The 13177-nt window shown below is 33.9% G+C and overlaps 1 protein-coding gene across 1 annotated transcript in view; it reads left to right on the forward strand.

The window, feature by feature from the left end:
- The first annotated feature begins 240 nt into the window (after positions 1–240).
- The window catches only part of LOC140448106 (pickpocket protein 28-like), a 41556-nt gene continuing 28619 nt past the window's right edge, over positions 241–13177 (forward strand). Inside the window, exons 1-3 of the mRNA XM_072541174.1 lie at positions 241–408; positions 8572–8814; positions 9327–9432. Coding sequence (XP_072397275.1) covers positions 281–408; positions 8572–8814; positions 9327–9432 — 477 coding nt within the window. The 5' untranslated portion in view covers positions 241–280. The remainder of the gene's footprint in view (positions 409–8571; positions 8815–9326; positions 9433–13177) is intronic.

Here is a 13177-nt window from a genome sequence, read left to right on the forward strand (position 1 = left end):
TAAATAATCTTATTTTGTTAACATACTTTGAATAAACCATCGAAAAACTTTATATAAAAAAAGAAATGTGACTTTTCGAAAGTAAAGCTATCGTTATCATTGTCACCCTATATCACCCTGATCAAAAAGCATTACATTTTGAAGTCTCCCGGGATCATTCAATCAGATAAACGTTGATTAAATTACGTCACCCTTCGACCCTGGAAATCTACTGGTAAACAACTGGTGTGTTTTACCAGAATTCAATTTTCTAATAGCTCAGTTTTCCTGAGTCACCAAAATGGCAGAAGTCAAAGTAGAGAGACCGCCGTTTTTCAAAAGCGTAAGAAATTACTTTAGAGAATATTGCAATTGCACCAGCATTCATGGATTCCGATATTTTGGAGAGAAAAGAACTTACTTCGAGAGGTAAATATGATTATATTATACTAAAATTATCGAATATATTTTTCTTCCGTAAAATATTAATATGTACAAATAATTTTGAACAAACTAATAGTTTTATAATTTATAATAAAGTACGCGACCCATATAAAGCACGTCTAATTTAATTATTTTTAAATAATTATTAAATATTATACTTACTTACTCAAAGCCGTGGAAAACGAATGAAGTATTTATGCTGTTTTATTTTACTATGGGAAAGTTTTTTTTTTATTTTTACACTGTTAAGGTTTTAACAGTTTTTTCAAAATCAGTGTTGTGTACCTTACTGGCTACAGTGATTACAAAAAAAGCCCACCAGTTGAGCCACCAGTTGAGTATTTTTTTTAATTGTTGTTTTATTTTATACATTCAATTAATTCATGATTTTAGACTTTAATAATAAAATAACTGTTAACTATTTTGGGGTATTTTATTATAAGATATTCATTAAATAAAGGCTTTTATTAACTTAAAAAAATACTTATACAGCCTAAACACTTAAGGTCATGGATGAGAATTCGTTTTTTTGGGGGGGGGGACCGGAAGAACTAACTACGAGAAAGAAATAAAAAAAATTGTACTAACTGTAATATGTCGAAATGACCTACCACTCTTTACTGAATTATTAATTAATTGAAGGTTAATTTTATTTAGAAACAAACTAAAATATGTCAATTAGCTGATTAGAAGAACAGACAAATGTTTATTTAACCCTAGAAAGGTGGACTATTATTTACTGACAGTTATGGTGGACTATCGTAATTTTTACGACATCTAACAAAAAATTGAAAAAAAAATACAAATATAATTATAAACACTTTTATTACAATAAATTAGAAAAAATGTAAGTATTAGTAAGTGGTACACATATAAATAAAGTCGATGTACACTACTCGTTTGCACACATTGTACATATATTACCTCGGTGTTCGCCACATATAGCGTGATGGCATTGGTTGCAATATGTGGTAGTCATGCGCCTCTTTTTACTCGGACAATGGAAACATGCCTTGCGTTTCTTTTTTTCAGGTAACGGACGTTCAACTTCTTCGGAAATTTTGAGGACATCTTTAATATTTTGCTTAAGATTTCGACGTAAAGTTGGAATACACAATCGTTCTCTCAGCCAGGGTTCGGCGAGATGACGAGCCAATTCAACCATATATTCGTATCTGGATAAAACTGTTCTGTTTGCTTTTAATGTGTTTGTGGTGTAAATAACATACGAGTTAATACTTGCAATATTTATCATATTATAGAAGATACACAAAGGCCATCTCCTCGTTTTACGACCCGCATTCATATTCGAACACATTTGATCAAATGTATCCACTCCGCCTTTTGTTCCATTATAATCAGTTATTATAGTGGGTTTGCCATTTATTTTGGAAACATCAGCACCTTCGTGAAGTGTTGAAAGAAGTAAAACTACCTTATTTTTCTTTGGCATATATGATACCAATGTCTTTCTTTTATCAAAACAAAACATAGATGTATTGGGGACTCTGTTCTTTACATTTAACAATTCCTGTGGAATTTCTCTTTTATTTTTGCGAAGAGTTCCGATAATTGTCAGTTTGTACTGATCTTTTAATAACTCCTCTGCTAAGCTAACTGATGTGAACCAGTTGTCCATGGTAATATTTCTGTTACTACCATGAACTGATTTTGTAAGTTCCTTTACAAAATATGTACCCAACGGCAAACCATTTGTATTGGTTTTCTTGCCTAAATAAGGAATAGCATCGATCATATATTTCGAAGAGCTGTCACACATCATTACGATTTTGAGACCATACGAATTAGGTTTATCAGGTAAATACATTCGAAAAGGGCAACGTCCTCGAAATCCTACTAACTGTTCATCAATAGTCAAATAGGATGAAGGTGTATATGATTCTCTGCAGGTGGTAATAAAAATGTCCCATATTTCGCGTATATGCGCAAAAGGATCATCTTGCTGCCTTTCTTTTCGTGTTTCTTTTTCATCAAACCTAAGACAGTTTATGAGATATTTAAAACGCTGACCACTCATGCAAGCCTGATAAAATTTTCCTGATATATTACTGTCAAACATATATTTCACAGATAGATGACTGTCTTTATTTGCTGCAGACATTATCAAAATTGCCAATAAAGCTTGTAGCTCATTTTTACTCATGTCAGAAATATTAGGACGACTGGCATATTTTTTAGATTGTCTTGTAATTTCAGTATTTGAGTGTAACAGAGTACGACATAATATATCCTCTGAAAAAAAATGTAAGAAATATTCTTCAACTTTTGTGTAGTTTTTGGCATTTCCTTTGGGACCAGCTATAAAATGAATAATATTTCTAGCTGCCGTTCTTTTTGACAATGAAGGTATTTTGTTTGACCACTTATGCCCGTTTTTACCTTTTAGAGCCTTTCCCGGATTTACAATAAACTGAGAAACAGTGGAGTTCTCACCTGATGTTCCAGGTACTTCTTCTGTAGATTTTTCGCTTTCCACCACTATTGCTTTTATATCTGCATCCATTAAATTTACAGATGAACTGGATACACTGGATGGCTGGAAAATTTTGGAATTATCACTATTTTTAGAGTCATCTTCTTCATCTGAATCGTCCGATTCAAACTCCAAAGCATCTTCTTCTAACTCCCAGTCACTTCCACTATCTTCAAAAGGTTCCTGCTCACTATCTTCACCATTCATTATACGCTGTATTTCATCGTTTATTTCACTTGCCGTTAAAGGTTTTCGTGATGACATAGTGCTACAATTAAATAAAATAATATTTACTACAAATATAAAAAAGAATTAGATAATGACTTACCAAAAACGTCACCGGCGTCCAAATAAACTTGAGAGAAAAAAACTAACGTAGAAGGTGGACTTTCGTAAAATTGACGACGTGCCCTCAAAAAATCTAATACATAAATACAGTAGTGGAGAAACGCACTCACCGCCTGTTAAATCAAGACTAAAGAAACAGCTACTGAGAAGTGTATGGGCAGAGGTTACGCGACTGCACCCGAACTGCGGCGAAAACCGAGGAGCGTCGTCAAATTTACGATAGTCCACCTTTCTAGGGTTAAGAAAATTTAACAAAACTACCTGCTTCACCGGCTAGTTATTTCTTTATTAAAAATTATTAAACAAATGTTTACCTTACATTTGAACAAAAAACATTGTCCCACAAACTTCAAACAATCTAGATCCGACCTGTAAGAGACACAAAATGGAGGCTGAACAAATCCTGGGAGAAATCAAATTAAATACCAAAACTGAACTTCAGGTTATCCTGGAAGATCAAAATATGTGATCCATCAAACTTGTCTGCTTATTTTCCACTAACTATGTCGGCTTTCTTGTCCCCTAGGACGCTGTTATCAAATCCCTTGTCACAGGATACAGCTTACAACAAACAACGATTAACTAATATTACAAAGATTGCCACATGGTATTTCGAGCTCAAATCACCTTTTTCTCACCACCCATATGGAATTAAGGGAAAACTTTGCCGGTTTTTCAAAACTTCACGAAAACGAACCTTCTTCGCTTAGTCGCCCATTGCTTTTCTTTTACTGCTACACTATGAAAGTCCCGATTACCAAATTCGGACCTCCCAATAAAAGCGATCGCTCTCACGGCCAGTCCACCGAGAAGTGACCTCATTTTTAAATATCGGTGTAAGCATAAGTATAAGCATAAGAATCTTATTTATTTCCTTCGTAAATATTTAGACGGAACCAAAATCAAACGAAAGGTTTATTATAAACAAACTCCAAAATCTTTAGATTATCAATATCAGAGACGCAGAAAGATTAAGAATATTTTTCGGTAGTTTATAATATTCGGGGTGTAACGGAAAAACAACCCTCTCGTAAGAGCGAAAACTGGACAACCAGGAACAATTTTATTATTTTATAGCTATTGTCACAACGTGAGTATTAAGGAATAGCATGAAATATGTTAAAGTATATCCCGACTCCAGTAAATCACCATCAGTGAAGTTCTAACTGTTATAAGTTCAAACACGCTAAAGTGTGGAATATATTTATACAAAATTAAACTGGATGCTCGACTTGATGAATCGACACCAAGTACAGTTCGTTGGCTCATAAGCACAACAACCGATTGCAGATTTTTAAGAAAATGCTCTAGCCTAACCAAAATAGTGAAACAGGCCAGTGTTGAAGTTCCTGGAAGCGAAAGGAGGGGTTCTTTCAGCTCAACAAAGTCGTGTGGCAAAAAAAGTAGCTTAAGCAAGCTTCGCTATGATTATCCACTAGGTAGATAACCAAAATAGCATCAAACAATATTAATGTTGACTATGACAGCCAAACAATAAATTTTCGAACTTTCAACTACTGGTTGAAATCGAACTAAAAAAAGAAGAAAAATAGGATGACGAATAGTTTCGTAAGAATATCCTTCGGGATTGATCACAGATTGAGGGAAGTCAGGAAACTCCCAGAATGACAAAAGAAGAACATAAATCCAAAACGTTGATACACAGTCTTGAAAACGAAGAAAAAAATTGGTATATGGCGTACAATACATCATCGATACATAAAGAGTTCAGTCTTAAACCAATGTTTCCAAAAGAACAAAAAAAATGCTACAATCTTAACAATTTGTCTATTTTGTACCCATCTTCAACAATTTGATCTATTGTTAATTATGGTACGGGTAGGAACTCCTTTTTGGATAGTCCTATCAGGACAAGTGAATCAATACCTGCCTTCCGCAGATTCCAGGTGTTTCCTGACCCGGGAAACTAGTACCTGCTAAGGGTCCCTTGTCCAGGGTCACGGATGAAGACCACAACGGCATCCATGGTGGAGAAGAAGAACTTCACAACAGTCTGAAGGACGGAAGTGGCAGCACCCTGGTTTTAGGGCTTGTTTAAAATCGAAGGGTAGGTGAGGCTCTTTAGCTGTAGTGGAAGCAAATCGCATTGGAGAAGGATACTCTGATGTAAAATCCCTGACCCTCCAGGTTGAGGGTTGAGGACCGGGCCAACTCCTCGGTACTCATAAAACACGTACAATGTTAGGAAGCCTAACCAAAGCCTCGGAACAAAAGATTGGAAACACAATAGACGAAAACAGCAAAGAAAACGATTAATGAATTTTTGTACATGGAATGTGCAAGGTATCTCCCGAAAAACAGCAGAAATCATGTCAGAACTCAAAAATGCAGAGATAGATATCGCGGTGCTTACAGAAACTAAAAAGAAGGGTATGGGTTCTGAAAAATGGAGTCACTATGACCTGTTCTATAGTGGAGTAACGAAAGACCAAAGAGCACAACAAGGTGTTGCTATTATTATTCGTAAAACTTTAAGAAGACATATTACACATCACGATAAAAGGAAGCAGAATATCCATACCAGGTGTATATGGAATTAATGAGGACGCATTAGTCAACAGTAAAGATGCATTTTTCGAACAACTGAACGATGAAATTATAAAAGTAGGAACATCTAGGGAGATCATACTTCTAGGAGACTGTGACAGCAGAGTTGGACGGGAATTGAACAACAAAGTGGTAGGAGCACACGGTAAAAATTCCAGAAATGATAATGGAACCAGATAATAACAACATGCACACAAAATATCTTAAAATTATTAAATGGATTTTATCCACATCGCGATATACACAAATACACGTATATACAACAGACCAGAAATCTGAAATCTATAATAGATTATAGCATCGTAAGACAGAGAACTACAATTAAAATACAAGATGTGTGAGTGGCCAGAGGGCCATCATATGGTACCGATCATCACCTGCTAAAATTTAAAGCGGTACTCCCAAACAGACACGAAAAAGAAAAAGAGCACATCGAGTCAAATCAGCTAATAAAACAAGTACGGTACAACCTGGACAGTTTAAACCATGAGAGTGTAAAGCTACTGTATAAAAAACGATTAGACCAAAAATTAGAAACGGGTAGTTTTAAAAATACCGAAGAACACTACGAACACATCAAAAGGTCGATTCATTTAGCAGCAGAAGAAGCACTGGGAAAATGTGACGAAAACCATAAAGGAATAAAACCGTACTGGTGGGATGAAGAAATAGAGAAGGAAATTAGAGATAAACGTCGGAAATACCAAACATTATTAAAAACAAAAATAGAAAACGATAAAACAATTTACAAAGAAGCACAAGCCAAAGTAAGAAAAAAGATAACTCAAAAAAAGAACGAATCATGGGAACAGAACTGCCAAAAGATCAACACCTACATAGGAGCTAGTATAAGCACAGAGAGTTGGAGATTGATTAAAAGTATGAGAAATAATAAAAAAAAGACGTTATATCACCAATAACAACAGAAAAATGGGAAGAATTTTTCAAAAGACTACTAACAGAACAAAGACCAGAATTTACTAACATGGAAGACAATACGATAGGTATACGTATAGATTCATCGACATTACAAATAAGTAAATCAGAGATGGAAGAAATAACCAAATCCCTGAAAATGGAAAACTCCCTGGTCCTGGTGACATCCCTGCAGAATTAGTGAAAGCCGGCACAGACAAACTCCAGGAACAGTTAAGAAAACTCTTTCAAGACTGCTTGAATGGGGCCGAATTACCAAAAGAATGGAAATTATCTATCATGTCAACTATCCACAAAAAGAGCAGCAAGGATCAGTGTGAAAATTACAGAGGAATTGCGGCAAATAGCACAATAAGTAGGATGTATGGGAAACTTATTAAGAACAAAATAGAAAATGACTATAGAGATTACGAAGCAGAGGAGCAAGCTGGTTTTAGAGCTGGGCGATCCACAGTAGACCACTTGTACTATATTACGCAAGTTATTGAGAAAAAAACAGCCGTCAATAAAGAAGTTCACCTGGTGTAGTAGACTTACAAAAAGCATATGACAGTGTACTCCTCAGTAAACTATGGTCAACCCTACAGCAAACCAACATTAAGCATGGTCTTATCAAAGCAGTCCAAAGTCTGTATCATGGAACGACTGCAAAAATTAAAACTGGATCAAGGATATCTGAGGGATTTAAGATCACGAAAGGACTAAAGCAGGGTTGCTGTATTTCGCCTACCGTTTTCAAAATTTATCTGGAACAAGCACTCAAGCTGTGGAAAAGAAAATGTAATTGCATGGGAATGATGACGACTTGAGTTACATGACTCGGAAGCTAATAGAAAAATATAACAAATGGGGTCTCGAAGTCAACATTAAGAAAACTGAAACCATGTGTATTGGAGGGACAAAGCAGTCCATTATATTAGACGATGAGGTAGAAATTAGAGACTGTGATAAATACAAGTACCTGGGTATGAAGATAACTCAAGATGGAACACTCGATGCTGCTATAAAAGACAGAAACATACAGGGTAGAAAAGGCATATCCATGATGAACGGCATTCTGTGCCGTAGTGTGAACAATATCTAAAGCGAACAAACAACTCATATACAACACCATACTTAAAAGTGTAATTACATATGGCAGTGAAGTTTGGCCAATGAAACAAAGAACAGAAAAACTGTTACTAGCAACAAAAATGGACTTCTGGAGAAGAGCAGCAGGCAAATCAAAAAGAGATCGGATACCAAATGAGAGAATACGAGAAATAATGGGAGTCAAGCATACAATAGTTGATGACATAAAAACAAAACAGTTAATATGGTACGGCCATGTACAGAGAATGCCAGATGGCAGGATTCCGAAACAGATTTTGACGTGGACACCACAAGGGAGAAGAAAAAGAGGAAGGCCGAGAAGAAGCTGGAGAGAGGGAATTGAAAAAGAACTAGAGGAAAGAGAAATCCCTTCAGGCCTATGGTTAAATAGGAAAGAATGGCGGTTAGGAGTCGGAAGGCGTCGAAGAACGCTGTAAACCGATAGTAGTAGTAGTAGTAGTTATTCATAAGTATTTTTTGGAACGCCAATGCTTCGTTAGCTTAAGCATTACTGTTATCAGAAGTTCTGGTCAATGCATTTGAAACCAGCAATATTTTAAGAACTATACTTTATTTTTAAATAAATTAATTTATTTTTTTTGAATTAATACAGTAGACAATCAAACAACAAAAAATAAATAAAACATTGTTGCTTTATGTTGACGTTCTTATATTGTTAGAAAGTTGTTAAACTACAGATTTTATTTTAGAGGATGGTGGTTTGTAGTGTTCACCGTGACACTAGTTGCTTGTATAATCTCCATTAGAGAAGTTTATAAGAAATGGTTAAGGGCTCCTGTAATCGTAAGTTTTGCTACAAAAGAAACTCCAATTTACTCCATACCGTTTCCCGCAGTGACCATTTGTCCAGAAACAAAATCAACCCAAGCGCTTTATAGTCATATGGGAATCGTTAAGAAGTTTCTTAACAAACAAAATCTTACTGAAAGAGAGTAAGTATTTGCAACTTTTTAATTTTATGTTTATAAAAAATCCATTAAAATTTTGTTATAACTAAAAAATTTAATTATTGCTTAAACGTTTCGGCTGTTTGCTATTTTCAATAATCACTTTAATTATATTAACACTACATAATACAATTCATATTTACTAGTTTCTATGTTTGTTAGTTTACAATGGAATGTAAAAGTGATATTTTACCCTAAAACATGTCTGAAATTTGAACAAACGACTGGTTCAGGGTCGTATTTAAAATATATGTCAATTGTACATTTACGGACAACTTAACTTATTACATTGTTGTTACAAGTTGTGATATATATATTGGAGAGATATTTAATATCCTTAATTAATGATTAATATACTTAACCAATATAGTATTTTGCTACAATATGTACATTTTCAAACTCAAATGAAATAGATATTTTCTAGAGATTTCTGATTTATTAGCAAAGTATTCTCTAGAAAATAGTTTTTTACAATATTTCTATAATTTTAATTTTAGACGTACAGTTGTTGATTATATGGGTCTAGTTTGTGAAGAAAACAGTTATGTCAAATATTCGGACAAAGAAGTTTTCACTGATGATTTTTATAGAGTACTCGAAGAAGTAAGTATAAGTAACATAATTTTAAATGACGTGTATATTTTAAAGTTCTAGCGTTTTAACCCGAAGTGTGAGTCAAATCATAATTCTAGTAAACCATTCACTTGAGTATAATGAAAGGATTCTGCGAACCCACTCATTGTATCATTAATCGTTTATAGTTGAGAGCCCCAATTTTCCCATGCAACACATAAAACTTATGGGTCTGTAGGTCTCGGAGTCTAGACGGGAACTTTGAGGTTTAAAAAGTGGAAGAACAATAGCCTTGGTCCAAATTGTGGGGTACTGTTGTTGCTGCCATATGAAACTAAATATATGTAGCATTACCTTTATGGCTGAATTGGGAAGTTGTTTCAGAAAAATGGATGGTATATCATCTGGTCCAGGACTTCTTCAAATTTCAAAGTGTGTTATTCAATTCATGAAGCGTTAGGAGAAGATATAGAGGAATATTGCTCATGTCATATGAAATTGTACTACAATTTCCGGATTGTATTTTCATTGTAAAATATTTTTGTATAATTTTATGCTAATATGTTGGCAATTTCTGTTGGTGATGTAATAATTTGGCTATTCAGCTTCAGTGTTGATACTGTAGGTGACTGTTGAAAGCCTGAAATTTTGCGTATTTTTTTCAAACTTTACTTTTAGAAACATTTTTTATCCACTTTTTTCCAATATCTCTTATTTGTCCCAATTTCTTCACTTCGGTACGGATACGGACATCCACTTTGTTACGGATGTATTATTTTTTGGCAGTTTTGTTTTACCTATAAACTGTTTTACACTATATATAATGATATTATTGAAGTCCTCTCGAGTATCGTTGATGTTATGTTTTACATTAAATTGTTTCATAGCTTAATTGACGAAGTTTATGCTGTCTTAGTAGCTGACTAAATTTTCAATTCGGCTTTATCAGTGTGCACACCTAAATAGTTTTGTTTGAATTTATTTTGTATTTCAATATGAGTTTGCGTAAATTTTTGGTGAAGAAACAGAGTGGACTTGTGTTGATTGTGTTGATAAGAGAATCTCATTGTCCAACGATTCAATGCTACGTCGCATAAGGATCTGCACAGTGCCTAAAGCCCGCCGACAATCAACTAATGAAAGATGGATCATTTCTCTTCCAGAAGTAGAAGCATTTATTTCTTTGCTTTATGCTTGTGGTGACTATAATATGAGTCATTTGGATATTGATCTTTTGTGATCCAATATATGAGAACCACCTGTTATCAAACAAATTATTACCGCAGATAAGTTTGCGTTAGCATTAGAACCTCTCGTTATACGTCGTTAATTTTGAAGGTGGACAACGACACAACTCTTACTGTATACCAAGGAAAGTCAACAAAAAGTGTAATAATGTTGAGTACAATAGCATCTCGACAAGTTAAAATTTGTAAAGATGCTAAAAAGCTCCCTAAAACTTTTGCTTCTTCTAACCCAACAGAATTTGGTGTTGATATAGTCGATCAAATGGCACGCAAATATACAATGAGAGCTGGTAGCCGAAGGTAGCCTGTGTATGTGTTCTACAACGTGTTGGATTGTATATAATAATTTGCATTTAACTTAAATTAAAGTAAGGAACAACTGCTTTCTTAAGTCCGATTGTCAAAATGACGGCTGCGGCAATTCTAAGTATGCTTCAAGCGCCGGCCCTTCTAATGTTAAAAAGTTAAAAGAAGTGTTTATGACTTTTGCCTTTTGTTAGTATTTTTTAATTTTGTTGGTTGCTGAGAACCGTTTTTTATGTTTGTGTAATTTTTTTTGCGGATTGTCTAAAACATAATGTGACGGGTAGCTTTTTTAGACAGCACTCAGTAAAACACAGGTTTAAATAAAAATATGTATTCGAAATAAATAACAAAATAAAATTAGATCCTAGGAAATATATACAATGAAAATTAAACCATTAATCCTTGCAAAGACGACATTGATGGCGATATGACCCAATGTTTAATATCTGTGAAAAATAAGATACAATTAACGACTTAAAATCTAAATAGCAATTACATTGTGTTAATACATACAAACGGTAGGAAACGGATTGAAGAAATACGGATATAACGGACCAATCAATACTCGGCCTGGCGAGGAACGGACGGTGACCAATCAGTACTTGGTTACAGGAAGAAATAGGTATGTCTCAAATCAATACTTCAAGACCGGGTACGGAACTGCCACTAGGTCAATGCTCTAGCAGAAGTGGTTGGTCTTCAGTCAGTACCCTAGGGCCAGTGGAGTTGTTGTCAGATCAATATTTCGATTAAACTCTCATTCTCTTGCGGCGACAGCTCTTTTATACGCCCGATCGTGTGCACAAAGCGCTGACGGTATCGAGGCGATACATATTGTTACAATAAAAAACACATTAGTCTATATATTGCAATACCAAAAGTGCCGAGTTATCTTGTTTTGGTAGAGCTACGATTATCTAGACTTTATTATATATTTGCTATTATTTGCTGCATGGATCTTCTTTTCTTCCATCGTTGGTATACATCATACCTTAATATCCCTCGCGGGATCCGACTTAAGTGGTCTTGTAGCTCAGCGAATTATTATTCTGGCTCTTTCTACCATCATAGTTAGCTTGAACAGGAAGCGTTCAGCGACTTACCTGGGCACATTTGTAGCTAAGACAGTTGTTGTGTACTGCTTGTATCTTCTTCTTGTTGCTTTTGTTTTGCTTATGTGTCCCCAAGCCAGAGACGTAATATGTAATAATTATTAGTAATTTGATCGGAAAATTACTGTTACCCAAGTTAAATAATTTTCAATAGCTCTTTTTTACAACTTAACAAAAAAATATATGCATATTTTTGAAGTTATACTTCTATACGCGCGCTCCACGTTGGAAATTTGTATGGGAGTGAATCTGTAAAATCATTACATATGTAAGATAATGAGTAAGAGAGAGACAGAAGATATATTTTCTCTCTATTCCTCTCTCGAATATAAAAATGTACCTTTTGTATATATAATTTAATATTATATATATTATATAAAGATATATATACATATAATATTATATATATAATAAAATATTTATAAATATTATTATTTATGTGATATGTTTTGTATTATTTATTAAATGTTCATAATTATATTAGTCTTTTGTATTTCAAAATAATAATCTCAATAAATCACTGTATGATCCAGAACTGTCAATTTTGAAATACGTATGTGTCATGTTCTCGGTAGTATAGTAGTCAGTATCCCTGCCTGTCATGCGGGAGACCGGGGTTCGATTCCCAGTCGGGGAGCACTTTTTTATTAATATTATTACATGGTAAATTAAACATCTATGCGTAGGTAGAAAAGTTATGTATATTATTGTCATTTTTAAATACTTATGAATATTGCATTTTAATTTGTATTGTATTATTATATTGAATTATGTTGCACTGTATTGTGGTGTATTTTTTTATGTATATTATTGTCATTTTTAAATACTTATGAATATTGCATTTTAATTTGTATTGTATTTGTATTGTTATATTGTATATTATATTAATAACAAAATAAACAATGAATTTTATTGCAGAGTATGTGTAAAAAAATTTTTGCATTCAACTCCTTTCATACATAAATGAATCCTTCATTTACTATACTCCTATTACAGGTCAAAAGGTGTTTATTAATTGTTAGTAAGTTGTTATTAATTCTGTTTCTCTTTCTGCTATGTCTTACCTATAGCATTACATATGTAATGATTGTGCAGATTGACTCCCAAATA

This window comes from Diabrotica undecimpunctata, chromosome 8 (assembly GCF_040954645.1).
Source record: "Diabrotica undecimpunctata isolate CICGRU chromosome 8, icDiaUnde3, whole genome shotgun sequence".
Classification (NCBI taxonomy): domain Eukaryota; kingdom Metazoa; phylum Arthropoda; class Insecta; order Coleoptera; family Chrysomelidae; genus Diabrotica; species Diabrotica undecimpunctata.